The sequence below is a fragment of the Pseudophryne corroboree genome, chromosome 11 (genome assembly GCF_028390025.1).
Source record: "Pseudophryne corroboree isolate aPseCor3 chromosome 11, aPseCor3.hap2, whole genome shotgun sequence".
Taxonomy (NCBI): Eukaryota; Metazoa; Chordata; class Amphibia; order Anura; family Myobatrachidae; genus Pseudophryne; species Pseudophryne corroboree.
This window is the reverse complement of record NC_086454.1, coordinates 306,792,943-306,809,141: the sequence shown is the minus strand read 5'-3', so window position 1 is coordinate 306,809,141 and position 16,199 is coordinate 306,792,943. Positions and strand designations below refer to the sequence as shown.

The 16,199-nt window shown below is 47.7% G+C and overlaps 1 protein-coding gene across 5 annotated transcripts in view; it reads right to left on the bottom strand.

The window, feature by feature from the left end:
• The window catches only part of PHKB (phosphorylase kinase regulatory subunit beta), a 413,553-nt gene that overhangs the window by 80,720 nt on the left and 316,634 nt on the right, over positions 1 to 16,199 (bottom strand). For all 5 annotated transcript variants that reach the window (XM_063945574.1, XM_063945575.1, XM_063945572.1 and 2 more), the window contains one exon: positions 6,155 to 6,210. In XM_063945574.1, coding sequence (XP_063801644.1) covers positions 6,155 to 6,210 — 56 coding nt within the window. The remainder of the gene's footprint in view (positions 1 to 6,154; positions 6,211 to 16,199) is intronic.

Sequence of the window (16,199 nt, the reverse complement as noted above, 5' to 3'; positions counted from 1 at the left end):
TATTCCTCCCCAGACTCAGTTTGGAACTGTGCCCGGAGAGATGGACATTTTGAGGAAAGGAATTAACAAGGTGAGCATCACACCAGCTCACGCCACAAACATGCCGAATAACATGGCATTCAACTGAACACATGCCAACGGACATGAACAAAATTCAGCAACAAGCTGAAGAAATTATAACACAACCTGTGTGTAACCAGAACTAAACTGCAGATACAGTACGCACTGGGACGGGCGCCCAACATCCTCTACGGACTTATAGAAAAGGATTTACAGGTAGGTATTAAATCCTGTTTTCTATTACGTCCTTGAGGATGTTGGGGACACCAAAAGAACCATGGGATTATACCAAAGCTCTATAACGGGCGGGAGAGTGCGGATGACTCTGCAGCACCGATTGACCAAACCTTAGGTCTTCATCGGCCAAGGTATCAAACTTGTAAAACTTAGCAAACGTGTTTGACCCCGACCAACTAGCAGCTCGGCAAAGTTGTAATGCCGAGACACCCCGGGCAGCCGCCCAGGACGAGCCCAGCTTCCTAGTGAAATGGGCTTTTACCGACTTAGGTAACGGCAAACTTGCCGTGGAATGAGCCTGCTGAATCGTGTGACATATCCAGCGGGCAATGGTCTGCTTGGAAGCAGGATACCCAAGTTTATTGGGAGCATATAGCACAAACAGAGACTCTGTTTTCCTAACTGGAGCCGTTCTGGCAACGTAAATTTTCAAAGCTCTGACGACATCCAGAGACTTTTCCTCAGCCAAAGTGCCAGTAGCCACTGGCACCACAATAGGTTGGTTAATATGAAAAGAGGAAACCACCTTTGGCAGAAATTGTTGCGGAGTTCTCAATTCTGCCCTATCTTCATGGAAGATCAAATAAGGGCTCTTGTGAGACAAGGCCACCAATTCAGACACCCGCCTTGCGGATGCCAATGCTAACAAAATGACAATCTTCCAAGTGAGGAATTTCAACTCCACTTTACTTAAAGGTTCAAACCAATGTGATTTTAGGAATGTCAAAACCACATTAAGATCCCAGGGTGCCACAAAAGGAGGTTGGATGTGCAGGACCCCTTTTACAAAGGTCTGCACCTCAGGAAGTGAGGCCAATTATTTCTGAAAGAAAATTGACAAAGCAGAAATCTGCACTTTTATGGAGCCTAATTTAAGGCCCGCATCCACTCCATTTTGTAGAAAATGGAGAAAACGTCCAAGGTCAAACTTCTCCACTGGAGCTTTCTTGGACTCGCACCAGGAAACATATTTCCTCCAAATACGGTGATAGTGTTTCGACGTCACACTCTTCCTAGCAAGGATAAGAGTGGGGATGACTTCATCGGGAATACCCTTACGGGCTAAAATCTGGCGTTCAACCGCCATGCCGTCAAACGTAGCCGCTGTAAGTCTTGATAGACGAACGGCCCCTGCCGCAGCAGATCCTCGCGAAGAGGAAGAGGCCATGGATCTTCGACTAACAACTCCTGAAGATCCGGGTACCAAATTCTCCTTGGCCAGTCTGGAACTACAAGGAGCGCTGGAATCTGTGATTTTCTTAGGATTCTCAGAACCTTTGGAATGAGAGGAAGCGGAGGGAAAACGTACACAGACGGATACACCCAAGGTGACGTCAGTGCATCCACTGCCGCCGCCTGAGAGTCCCTGGACCGGGAACAAAACTTTAGTAGTTTTTTGTTGTGGCGGGACGCCATCATGTCTATGTGGGGAACCCCCCATAGATTTGTTAGTAGGGAGAAGACCTCCTGATGGAGGCTCCACTCTCCTGGATGTAGATCGTGTCTGCTGAGGAAGTATGCTTCCCAGTTGTCCACTCCCGGAAGGAAAATTGCCGACAGAGCGCTTACCCGAGTCTCTGCCCAGCGAAGAATCCTTGTGGCTTCTGCCATTGCTGTTCTGCTCTTTGTGCCGCCTTGGCGGTTTATGTACGCTACTGCTGTCACATTGTCCGATTGGATCAGGACAGGCCGGTTTCGAAGAAGATGCTCCGCTTGTAAAAGGCCGTTGTAAATGGCCCTCAACTCCAGCACGTTTATGTGAAGAAGAGTTTCCTGACTTGACCATCTTCCTTGGAAGGTCACCCCTTGTGTGACTGCTCCCCAACCCCGGAGACTTGCATCCGTGGTCACTAGGATCCAGTCTTGGATCCCGAATCTGCATCCTTCTAACAGGTGAGAGCTGTGTAGCCAGTGAGATTCTGGTGTTGGGGGATAGAACTATCCTCCGGTGCATATGAAGGTGGGAACCGGACCATTTGTCCAACAGGTCCCACTGACACACTCTGGCATGGAACCTCCCGAATTGGAGGGCCTCGTATGCCGCCACCATCTTCCCCAGCAATCGAATGCATTGATGAATGGAGACAGTTGGTGGCTGCAGAATGAGTTTTACAAAACTCTGAATTTCCAGTGCTTTCTCCGGAGGGAGGAACACTCTCAGCTGGCCCGTGTCCAGAATCATACCCAAAAATGCCAACCGTGTTGTTGGAATTAAGTGTGATTTCGGCAGGTTCAAGAGCCAGCCGTGCTGTTGTAGAAGCGACAGAGACAGTGCAATGCCCTGTACCAGTTTTTCCTTGGACCTCGCCTTTATCAGGAGATCGTCCAAGTACGGGATAATTGTAACTCCTTTTTTTCTGAGGAGAACCATCATTTCTACCATGACTTTTGTGAAAGTCCTCGGAGCTGTGGCCAGGCCAAACGGCAACGTCTGAAATTGGTAATGAGTATCCTGGATTGCAAACCGGAGAAAACTCTGATGAGGGGGATAAATGGGAACATGAAGGTAGGCATCCTTTATGTCCAAAGACACCATGAATTCCCCCTCCACCAGGCTGGAGATCACCGCTGGGAGAGACTCCATCTTGAATTTGAATTTCTTCAGGAAAAAATTTAGAGATTTTAGGTTGAGGATTGGTCGTACCGAGCCATCCGGCTTCGGCACTACAAATAGGCTTGAATAAAACCCTTCCCCTTGTTGCGCCCGGGGGACTGGGATCACAACCTGATTTTGACATAATTTTTGTATTGCTCCACAGACTAGAACTCTGTCTGGAAGCGAAACTGGTACGGGTGATTTGAAAAAACGGCGAGGGGGAACGTCTTGGAATTCCAGTTTGTACCCTTGGGTCACAATTTGTAACACCCAAGAGTCCAGGTCTGAGCGAACCCAAACCTGACTGAAAAGCCTTAGACGTGCCCCCACCGGTGCGGTCTCCTGTAAGGGAGACCCGGCGTCATGCGGTTGATTTGGCGGAAGCCGGGGAGGACTTCTGCTCTTGTGAACTCGAGGAGGCGGAAGTTCTCTTGCCCCTTCCTCTACCTCTGGTAGCGAGGAAGAAGTTACCTCGGCCTTTTCTATATTCATTGGGCCGAAAGGACTGCATTTGATAGTGCGGTTTCTTCTGTTGCGCAGGAGCATTAGGTAAATAAGCAGATTTACCCGCTGTGGCCGCTGATACTAAATCAGTAAGGCCGTCACCAAACAGTTCCCCACCCTTAAAGGGAAGGGACTCCATATTTTTCAAGGAATCAGCGTCAGCATTCCATTGATGAGTCCATAGCGCACGCCTAGCCGCAATTGACATAGCATTAGCCTTAGCCCCCAGGAGGCCAGCATCTCTTGCAGCCTCTTTCAAGTACGCAGCCGCGTCCCTGATATAACTAAGCGTCACTAGGATGCTATCCCTATCCAGAGTATCTAAATCCGCAGATAAACTTTCAGCCTATTTTTCAATGGCGCTACTAACCCACGCTGACGCAATAAGCAGTCTAAGCTGCGTCCCCGTGGTAGTAAAAATAGCTTTTAAAGTAGCCTCCTGCTTACGATCAGCCGGCTCCTTAAGAGTCGTCGACTGAGCCGCAGGGAGCGCTACCTGTTTAGACAAGCGTGCTAGGGCTTTGTCTACTGTGGGTGGTATTTCCCACTTATCCCTATCCGCTGCGGGAAAGGGGTATGCCACCTTGATCCTATTAGGAATGAGAAATTTCTTATCAGGTGTATTCCAAATGCCATCAAAAAGGTAATTTCGTTCAAAACAAGGAGGAAAAGAAACCGAGCGTCTCTTTTCTTTGTAAAGAAGGACCCTCGTTTCTGGTGTAAAGGGGTCCTCGTCAATACGTAATATGTATTTGACAGCCACAATCATATATTGAATACTCTTAGCCAATTTAGGATCTAATCTAGAATCAGCATAATCTGCACCGGTATCAGAGTCCGTGTCGGTATCTGTGTCATCTAATTGGTCAACACCACGTTTTAGTGACCCTTGTAATAAAGCGTCATCTACTGATTTCTTCCAAATCTGCAGTTGAGAGTCAGATTCAGTAAACTTTTGATTTAATAGAGTAACATTAGCATTTAAAGCAGTTAACCAATCAGCAGTCGGCGGTGCCGACAGGACCCCCAAAACATTTGGTGTCCCCAATAAAATATCCCCCTGAGAGGAAAATTCTGCCTCAGACATGCTGTCTCCCTAACAGCACCCAAAAGAAAGCCTGTGAGGGAACAAAAGGAAAGGAGCCAGCTCACACCCCAGCGCCAAAGTGCAGGTCTGAAAAACACCCTCAAGTGTCACAGAGCTGCAGCGCTATAATATGTATGTAAATAATCTGCCGCCCCCCCCCCCCCCCCCCCTCGTTTTTATAGCCCCTGGCACCTGTCTGCTGTGAGGAAGGACCAGCGCTGCTGCTTGGAGGAGGAAATGGCGTCGAATGAGCCTGGAGGAAGAAGCCCCGCCCCCAACATGGAGCGCTTCTTCCCGCTTATTTTTACATGTTTATCCTGGCGGGGGTTTGCGGGCAGTGCCAGGGCACTGTACAGATATGCCAGCCTTATTTATGAGGTATTTTTAGCTCCCCAGGGCGCCCCCCCCCCCCCAAGCGCCCTGCACCCAGCGGTGTGTACAGTCCGGGAGCCTGGCGCGCACTGAGCAAATCATGCTGCGCGGTACCTCTATATGCCGTCTTTGTTGAAGAGAAGATGTCTTTTCCTCACATACTCACCTGTCTTCTGACTTCTGGCTGAAGATGGGGGACGGCAAGCTGTGGGAGCGAGCATCCAGGAGAGCCTGGCGTTCATCTCCCCTCAGGAGCTGAAGGCATCCTGTCAGCAGCAGCAGAGCCCTGAAACTCATTAGAAGTGGGTCTAGACTGTTCTCCCCTCTTTCCCACGAAGCAGGGAGTCTGTAGCCAGCAGATCTCCCCAAAATAAAAAACCTAACATTAACTCTTTTCAGAGAAACTCTAAGAGCTCCCCCGAGTGCCTCCATCTCGCAGGGCACATTTTCTAAACTGAGTCTGGGGAGGGTTATAGAGAGAGGAGCCAGGTCACGCCCCCTTTGAAAGTCTTAAAGTGCCCATGTCTCCTGCGGATCCGTCTATATCCCATGGTTCTTTTGGTGTCCCCAACATCCTCAAGGACGTAATAGAAAATACATTTTATATGTCAACCTTAGGATCGGTTGTGTGGTGGGGGACAGGATTTGCTTCTGTTTGTGCACATAGTTTATGATTGGCAGCCACCAGCACTGGTTTTGCCTATTACGTTGACCAGAAATAATTTGAATTGATCCTAGACCTCCAATCCCAGGCATCCCGCAAGTGTCCTGAGGCACCACGGCACACAATTTGAGAACCACTAGCCTAGGGTATAGCTTGGCCTACCTGCTCCCTCTTCCTTCTAACACCACCTTTTAAACAAACCTAAAAGGTACTGGAAGGAAATTCTATTCTTCCTTTAACATTTCAGACTACAGGAGGCAAGTAACCAATTAATATATAAATAAAATGCTTTTGAGAATAAAAGCTTTTGGCTTACCATATAAAATATCCCCTTGCAGATACTTAGATGTGACTGGAAAAAGCTTTAAAAGGCATTGCACAGATCCTGGCGAAGAATCCCTGCTCCGTTATCAGATGATAATTACAGATAAATAATTAGACTGAGAGCAGAACCCATAATAAAAAGTCCAGCAGACAATCTGTGGTGTATTGAGGTAGGAAATACACTTTATAAGCCGCCCTCGCGCCTGTAAGTAAACGCTGCTCTGTATTTATGGCCGAGCCTAAAAAGCTTTAAAAGACTCCCTGACTCCTTACTAATATATTTCCTTCCAGGACCGAGAGTAAGTCTTACCGCTGGCTCTCTGCCATCAGTGCCACGTGTACCAGGGTGTCATTCTCCAGCGGACCCTGAAAGTGAAAGCAAGGCGGTGAGGAGGACTATCACATACAGGACAGCAGTAAGTCACACAATGCTGATTCACAAAAGTGCCTTCAAAGTTCAGAAACTAATACATTGAAAAATGTAACAGTAATGGAAAACACTGGAACACGTATCACACACTGCAAAACCACAGGTGATGGGGGGGCTAAAACAGGCCTTTTTTCCCCCTAAAAACTGGTGCAGATAAAGGTGCTGTACTGCTAGAGAAATGACAGTGACTTTTTCCTGTGATTACTGTTAATCAACTAGAATTTGCTTGGTCAGGACAGGAGCCATTAATCAAATATTGTAAATCACCCTTCAGGGTAAACCAGAAAATGTGCACATGGCGATGTAATTGTCGGCGGTTTAGAAATAAAGTATAGCGTCAACATATAGTTGCCAACATTATAGTTACTTTGCATGTTTATCTGGGTGATAAAGTGGGCGGATAGTAATGGGGCTCTACACATCAGTCAGAGTGATTAAACTTTCATCTCCTGAATGCTGCCTGCTGATACACTAGCGCACCCTGCACCACTCGCCTCCCCCGACCCTCTCCTGAATGCTGCCTGCTGATACATTAGTGCACCCTGCTCCACTGGCCTCCCCCGAATGTTGCCTGCTGATAAACTAGCGCACCCTGCACCACTGGCCTCCCCCGAATGCTTCCTGCTGATACGATAGTGCACCCTGCACCACCGGCCTCCCCCCGACCTTCTCCTGAATGCTGCCTGCTAATACAATAGCGCACCCTGCACCACTGGCTTCTACCGATCCTCTCCTGAGTGATACATTAGCACACCCTGCACCTCCGGCCTTCCCCGACCCTCTCCTGAATGCTGCCTGCTGATATATTGACACACCCTGCACCTCCGGCCTCCCCCGACCCTCTTCTGGATGCTGCCTGCTGATACATTAATGGACCCTGCACCACTGGCCTCCGCGACCCTCTCCTGAATGCTGCCTGCTTATACATTAGCGCATCCCAGACACCACCGGCCTCCCCCGACCCTCTCCTGAATGCTGCCTGCTAATATATTGTCGCACCCTGTTCCTGGAAGCAATAATCATCCCAGACACCACCAGGCCTCCCCTGACCCTTTTCTTAATGCTGCCTGCTGATACTTTAGTGGACTCTGCTCCTGGAAGTAATAATCATCCCAGACACGGTCAAACTCCCCTAGCCCTCTCCTGAATGCTGCCTGCTGATACATTAGCGCACACTATGCTCCTGGGAGCGATAATCATCCCAGACACTACCAGACTCCCCCGCCCCTCTCCTGAATGCTGCCTGCTGATACATTAGAGCACTCTTCTCCTGGAAGCAATAATCATCCCAGACACCACCAGCCTCCCTGGCCCTCCCCTGAACGCTGCATGGCTGACACTTGGGGGACGGGATACTTTTTGTTTTGTGCGTACTTCTGACAGCGAACGGGTACAGCAGCAGACAAGATCATGTATGTATTATAGTACAAAATGTAATGGGATAATCCCTCACTGTAAACCAATGCAGGAGCTAAACAGGAACAGCTGAAAGTGCCCATTCTCTAGTGTTCCAAGGACTGGGATTAGAACAAGCCTGCAATAGGAGATCAGCTAATGCTGTGTGAGAAATCTGACAGATTTAATCTTATTAAATTAAGTTATTATTTAGCTTTTTTTTTTTTTTAAACCACTGTACAAAATTTGCATCTAATCATGGCACAAAAAGCAGCAAATGGAAGCATTACATATTCTAACGAAAATAAAGTATACTGATGTTTTTAGCTGATAAAAGGACACTTACGGGTATAACCGTGTTTAGAAAAACAGCAGCTACAGAGTGACCTGGTGCATGCATGTTTTCTGAGATGAGCCATGTTTCAATGAACTACTGTAACAAGACACTCGGAACTGCAGAAGATACGTGGTGTCTCTAGTATGTAACGAGCGGCTTGTGACTCCATAGTGCGGTGATGAATATGTATTACTATTAGCAATACAATAGGTAATGGATGCACACGTAGATGATGAGTAATTGGGTAATCCATCCTGTTAGAATTATAAGCAGTCCAAGATCAAAGTCTTGGCACAGTCCGTTGTTTTCATAGGTGAAGGAATATCCACGTCTACAATTACAATTGTTCCAATTTATTTTAAAAGGGCTGGAGGCTGCAAACCTAAGCTGGTCCCAACTCTATTTCCTTCTATGATGTGCTGCCAGAGAGGAAATGGACTGTCCTTAGCCAATGAACATTCTGGCTAATGCAGGGGGAAACATTTGTATTCTTAAACTGGGGGTGACCTTCCAAAACAGGTCTTCCCCTAGAAAAATTGCCATCGGGTGGGGTTTATTCCAGAAAAATTACCAGACACAGGTCCTTGTGCATAAGACACCAGATGTGCCTTCGCTGTACACCAATGGCAACCAATGCTTGCTAGATGCCCACAGAGGGGACTTCCCTGCAGACCAGAGTTGAGGAAGATGTCTACTGTGTACATTAAATAGATGGGACAGGGATTTCCCATATGTTAGTCCTACTGGAAAGGGACTGTATGTGGTGTGTTATCCAACAGAGAATAGGCTGCTTGTTACTCCATGCACCGTAAAGGATTCGCACACTGGCCTCCAGAAATACTGTACACAAAGGTAGGAAGTAAAAGTACAGATGGGTCCACGGTTATCTTGACTAGTTTTCTGCGCCTAGGCACAACATGACTTATTAGCATAAACCCTTCATCTATCGTTCTCAGCTGCAATACAATACAGAGAACAATACAGCAGGGGATTAAGTCATTACAGCAGGGGATTAAGTCCGGCTGGCCAGTCTCAGTTAATTCTATTAAAGGTCAAGATAAACGTGGACCCATCTGTATCTCTAGTGAATAGAGAATCCAGTGCAAAACAGCTGCTACAGTTAGGATCTGGTTCCCAACATAAAGCAGAACCAGATAATGTTAGTGGCAACCAATACAACACGCTGAACAAGACTGTATTACCCTGCTTCATGCATTAAGCATCTGAAGGCACATACAGTACAGTATAGTGTTGTATCTCAGCTTTGTTCTGTTCGTAGAGCACAATCCTGTTTATCGCACTACTGGAGGGAAATGTGGCAGATGCCTAAATCTTCCGCCACTGTGTATTAGCTGCAGGTTATGTAACTTGCTGAATTGTTGTCTGCAACCAATGGTCCCTACCTAGACCATTGTACCTTCAGACACGCATGTAATATTTATGCTCTGTCAATCCAGGTCCCTGACAAACAATTATTTGGACAAAAGTCATGATGGAATTGCTGCATATCAAAATTTGAAGTTTCAGTTAATAATAATGCGATGGAAAGAATAAATATGTGTGGTAGTCAGTGTCAGCCAATGAAACATTCATTTTATCAACGGGGCACAAGGAAGACGAATGAGAAAATACTACACATCCCAGCATGCCCTGCCACAGTTTTTGCTATTTGCTATAGGGGACTGTGCATTCAGTAGGAGAAGCGTGGCTCTGACTGTTCCGCATGCAAAGTAGATGTCTAAAAAAAAAAAAACAGGACACTTCTTAGGTCTTTATTACGGTATAATGTTTAGTAAATGGTCTATTTTTAGGCAAAGCTGGTACGTTCGCATTTTATGATGCTTAAAAATGAATTTCCACTTCTCAGCACAGTGCCCAAAAGCGTTTATCAGCGGACAGGTAAAGCTTCAATGGTTTTCTAAATTTAAACTCCAGAAAGGAACTTTTCACAGAGTTCACAGGCCGAGAAAATGATAGAGAAATGAATTTCCATCTCTCATCTCAGCCCGTGTATCTGGAGTGGAATTTCACGGATGGCTGCTCCTGATGAAGTGCTTTATCACATGCAATGCTATCGTTTCCCGGTCCACTTATCTCCGAAGGCTCTGTGGCGGTTAGATGTTGCAGTCAGTTCAGCCAATCCACACACTGCACCATCTTTTATTTCTTTATACCCAAGTTACTATGGGAGGAAGTAAATTGAGCGCACAGAATTAATATAAAGAGATGTATAGGTTTTCTCTTTTCTATATAAAAAACTGATCAAGTCTTTCACACTTCTAGAGTACAAGCTGGATAATTTGAGGGATGGCCAGCAGAAATGTACAAAGTTACCTGGGATTTGGCAGCGTCTCCACCATGTGTCAGAGGTGTCGGGAAAGGTTTTACATAATCTAGAGGGAACATCGCTTCTTCCCTTTTATCCCATAAAAAGAGCTCATGATATGGGCTTGAGAAAGATTTTACAAATATGTACAAAATGGGATACACTCTAGGAGAACATGACAATGTATCTTCATGAGATTTTGCTCCAGAGGTGTGTAAAAAAATGTAGATATTCAAAATACCGACATGGTCTGACTGTTGACATTCACATTGTCAGATGATGACTGTGTGCATGTCCACAAATTGACTTTACATTAATTTTGAATGCAAGCCTAATCCTTAGCATAACTGCAGTCTCACATCTAGTGCAGACATTCTCAATGTTGACATTCTGACTACATACCACCCTCCAGATACCAGGAGAACATGGAAATGTCTCTTCGCTGATGTTCCAGGCCACAGGAGAACATAGAAATGTCTTTTTATTTGGTTAATTTCCAGATCCCAGGAGAACATGGAAATAATAAGATTTTACTTACCGGTAAATCTAATTCTAGTAGTCCGTAGTGGATGCTGGGGACTCCATAAGGACCATGGGGAATAGACGGGCTCCGCAGGAGACATGGGCACTTTAAGAAAGAATTTAGATTCTGGTGTGCTCTGGCTCCTCCCTCTATGCCCCTCCTCCAGACCTCAGTTAGAGAAACTGTGCCCGGAAGAGCTGACAGTACAAGGAAAGGATTTTGGGAATCCAGGGTAAGACTCATACCAGCCACACCAATCACACCGTATAACTTGTGATAACTTTACCCAGTTAACAGTATGAACAACAACAGAGCATCAGATCAACCCTGATGCAACTATAACACAACCCTTATTTAAGCAATAACTATATACAACCATTGCAGAAGAAGTCCAAACTTGGGACGGGCGCCCAGCATCCACTACAGACTACGAGAAATAGATTTACCGGTAAGTACAATCGTATTTTCTCTAACGTCCTAGTGGATGCTGGGGACTCCGTAAGGACCATGGGGATTATACCAAAGCTCCCAAACGGGCGGGAGAGTGCGGATGACTCTGCAGCACCGAATGAGCAAACACAAGGTCCTCCTCAGCCAGGGTGTCAAACTTGTAGAACTTTGCAAAGGTGTTTGAACCTGACCAAGTAGCCGCTCGGCATAGCTGTAATGCCGAGACCCCTCGGGCAGCCGCCCAAGAAGAGCCCACCTTCCTTGTGGAATGGGCCTTAACTGATTTAGGCAGCGGCAACCCAGCCGCAGAATGAGCCTGCTGAATCGTGTTACAGATCCAGCGACCAATAGTTTGCTTTGAAGCAGGCGCCCCAAGCTTGTTGGAAGCATACAGGATAAACAAAGATTCTGTTTTCCTGACCTTAGCCGTTCTGGCTACATAAACCTTCAAAGCCCTGACCACATCCAGTGACTCGGAATCCTCCAAGTCAGTAGTAGCCACAGGCACCACAATAGGTTGGTTTATATGAAAGGATGAAACCACTTTCGGCAGAAATTGTGGGCGGGTCCGCAATTCTGCTCTATCCGCATGGAAAACCAGATAAGGGCTTTTATGTGACAAAGCCGCCAATTCTGACACACGCCTAGCCGAAGCCAAGGCTAATAGCATGACCACCTTCCACGTGAGATATTTCAATTCCACCGTTTTGAGTGGTTCAAACCAGTGTGATTTCAGGAAACTCAACACCACGTTAAGATCCCAAGGTGCCACTGGAGGCACAAAAGGGGGCTGAATATGCAGCACTCCCTTTACAAACGTCTGAACTTCAGGCAGAGAAGCCAGTTCTTTTTGAAAGAAAATGGATAAGGCCAAAATCTGAACCTTAACGGAACCCAATTTTAGGCCCAAAGTCACTCCCGACTGTAGGAAGTGAAGGAAACAGCCCAGCTGGAATTCCTCCGTAGGAGCATTCCTGGCCTCACACCAAGCCACATATTTTCGCCATATACGGTGATAATGTTGAGCCGTCACATCCTTCCTAGCCTTTATCAGCTTAGGAATAACTTCATCCGGAATGCCTTTTTCTGCTAGGATCCGGCGTTCAACCGCCATGCCGTCAAACGCAGCCGCGGTAAGTCTTGGAACAGACAAGGCCCCTGTTGCAACAAGTCCTGTCTTAGAGGCAGAGGCCACGGGTCCTCTGTGAGCATTTCTTGCAGATCTGGATACCAAGTCCTTCTTGGCCAATCCGGAACAATGAGTATTGTTCTCACTCCTCTTTTTCTTATGATTCTCAGCACCTTGGGTATGAGAGGTAGAGGAGGAAATACATAGACCGACTGGAAAAGACCGACTGGAACACCCACGGTGTCACCAGTGCGTCCACAGCTATCGCCTGAGGGTCTCTTGACCTGGCGCAATACCTCTGTAGCTTTTTGTTGAGGCGGGATGCCATCATGTCCACCTGTGGCAGTTCCCACCGACTTGCAATCTGCGTGAAGACTTCTTGATGAAGTCCCCACTCTCCCGGGTGGAGGTCGTGCCTGCTGAGGAAGTCTGCTTCCCAGTTGTCCACTCCCGGAATGAACACTGCTGACAGTGCGCTTACGTGATTCTCCGCCCAGCGAAGAATTCTGGTGGCTTCTACCATCGCCACCCTGCTCCTTGTGCCGCCTTGGCGGTTTACATGTGCCACTGCGGTGATGTTGTCTGACTGAATCAGAACCGGTTGGTCGCGAAGCAGGGCCTCCGCTTGACGTAGGGCGTTGTATATGGCCCTTAGTTCCAGGATGTTGATGTGAAGGCAAGTCTCCTGACTTGACCACAGCCCTTGGAAATTTCTTCCTTGTGTGACTGCCCCCCACCCTTGGAGGCTTGCATCCGTGGTCACCAGGACCCAGTCCTGAATGCCGAATCTGCGACCTTCGAGAAGGTGAGCACTCTGCAGCCACTACAGGAGAGACACCCTGGCCCTGGGGGATAGGGTGATTAACCGATGCATCTGAAGATGTGATCCGGACAACTTGTCCAATAGATCCCATTGAAAGGTCCTCGCATGGAACCTGCCGAAGGGAATGGCCTCGTATGATGCCACCATCTTTCCCAGGACTCGCGTGCAGTGATGCACAGACACCTGTTTTGGTTTTAATAGGTCTCTGACCAGTGTCATGAGCTCCTGAGCCTTCTCCATCGGGAGATAAACCCTCTTCTGGTCTGTGTCCAGAATCATGCCCAGGAAGGGCAGACGAGTCGTAGGAATCAACTGCGACTTTGGAATATTTAGAATCCAGCCGTGTTGTTGTAACACTTCCAGAGAGCGTGCTACGCTGATCAGCAACTGCTCCCTTGACCTCGCTTTTATGAGGAGATCGTCCAAGTATGGGATAATTGTGACCCTTTGCTTCTGCAGGAGTACCATAATTTCCGCCATTACCTTGGTAAATATTCTCGGTGCCGTGGAGAGACCAAACGGCAACGTCTGGAATTGGTAATGACAATCCTGTACCACAAATCTGAGGTACGCCTGATGAGGTGGATAAATGGGGACATGAAGATATGCATCCTTTATGTCCAGAGACACCATAAAATCCCCCCCTTCCAGGCTTGCGATGACCGCTCTGAGCGATTCCATCTTGAACTTGAACCTTTTCAGGTATATGTTCAGGGATTTTAAATTCAATATGGGTCTGACCATCCGGCTTCGGTACCACAAACATGGTCAAATAATAACCCTTTCCTTGTTGTAGGAGGGGAACCTTGACCACCACCTGTTGAAGATACAATTTGTGAATTGCAGCTAACACTATTTCCCTCTCCAAAGGAGAAGCTGGCAGGGCCGATTTGAGGTAACGGTGAGGGGGCATCTCTTCGAATTCCAGCTTGTATCCCTGAGACACAATCTCTATTGCCCAGGGATCCAACTGGCAGTGTACCCACTTGTGGCTGAAATTTCGGAGACGCGCCCCCACCGGGCCTAGCTCTGCCTGTGGAGCCCCAGCGTCATGCGGTGGATTTAGTGGAAGCCGGGGAGGACTTCTGTTCCTGAGAACTGGCTGCGTTGTGCAGCTTCCTTCCTCTGCCCCTGCCTCTGGCAAGAAAGGACGCACCTCGGACTTTCTTGCCTTTTTGTGAACGAAAGGACTGCATTTGGTAATACGGTGCTTTCTTAGGTTGTGAGGAAACATATGGCAAAAAATTTGACTTTCCAGCAGTAGCTGTGGAGACCAGGTCCGAGAGACCCTCCCCAAACAATTCCTCACCCTTGTAAGGTAAAACCTCCATGTGCCTTTTTGAGTCCACAGGACCCTTCTGGCAGAAATCGACATAGCATTTATCCTAGAGCCCAGTAGGCTAATGTCTCTTTGAGCATCTCTCATATATAGGACAGCGTCTTTTATATGCCCCAGGGTCATTAATATAGTATCCTTGTCTAAGGTATCAAGTTCCTCAGATAAGGTATCCGTCCATGCTGCTACAGCACTACACACCCAGGCCGACGCAATTGCCGGCCTTAGTAAGGTACCTGAATGTGTATAAATGGACTTCAGGGTACCCTCTTGCTTTCTATCCGCAGCATCTTTCAGGGTGGCCGTATCCTGTGACGGCAGGGCTACACTCTTTGATAAGCGTGTTAGAGCTTTGTCCACCCTAGGGGAGGATTCCCAGCGTAACCTGTCCGTTGGCGGGAAAGGATACGCCATAAGCATCCGTGTAGAAATCTGCAGTTTTTTATCTGGAGATTCCCAAGCCTTTTCACATAACTCATTTAGCTCGTGTGAAGGGGGAAAGGTCACCACCTGCCTTTTTTCCCCATACATATGAACCCTCTTGTCAGGGACTGGGGTTTCCTCTGTGATGTGCAACACATCCTTCATTGCTATAATCATATAACGGATGGATTTAGCCAATTTAGGCTGTAACTTTGCATCATCGTAATCGACACTGGAGTCAGAATCCATGTCGGTATCAGTGTCAACAATCTGGGATAGTGGGCGCTTCTGAGACCCTGACGGCCTCTGCGACATAGGATCAGGCACGGGTTGAGACCCTGACTGTCCTAAGGCTTCAGCTTTATCTAACCTTTTATGCAAGGAATTAACATTATCATTTAAAACCTTCCACATATCCATCCAATCAGGTGTCGGCGCCATCGGCGGAGACACCACATTCATTTGCTGTCGCTCTGTTTCCACATAGCCTTCGTCAAACATGTCGACACAAGCGTATCGACACACCACACACACAGGGGATGCTCTTTTTGAAGACAGTTCCCCCACAAGGCCCTTTGGAGAGACAGAGAGAGAATATGCCAGCACACACCCCAGCGCTATATAACCCAGGAATCACACAGTAACTTAGTGTTAACCCAGTAGACGCTGTAATAATGATTTTTGCGCCTAATTATGTGCCCCCCCTCTCTTTTTTACCCTCTTCTACCGTGTATCTGCAGGGGAGAGCCTGGGGAGCTTCCTCTCAGCGGAGCTGTGGAGAAAAAGTGGCGCTGGTGAGTGCTGAGGAAGAAGCCCCGCCCCCTCAGCGGCGGGCTTCTGTCCCGCGTTTATGTACAATATTATGGCGGGGGCTCATACATATATACAGTGCCCAACTGTATATATGTCAAACTTTTGCCAAGAGATCCTAATTGCTGCCCAGGGCGCCCCCCCCTGCGCCCTGCACCCTTACAGTGACCGGAGTATGTGGGTGTATGTGGGAGCAATGGCGCACATCTGCAGTGCTGCGCGCTACCTCAGTGAAGACTGGAGTCTTCTGCCGCCGATTTAGAAGTCTTCTTGCTTCTTATGCTCACCCGGCTTCTGTCTTCCGGCTCTGCGAGGGGGGCGGCGGCGCGGCTCTGGGATCGGACGACGAGGGTGAGATCCTGTGTACGATCCC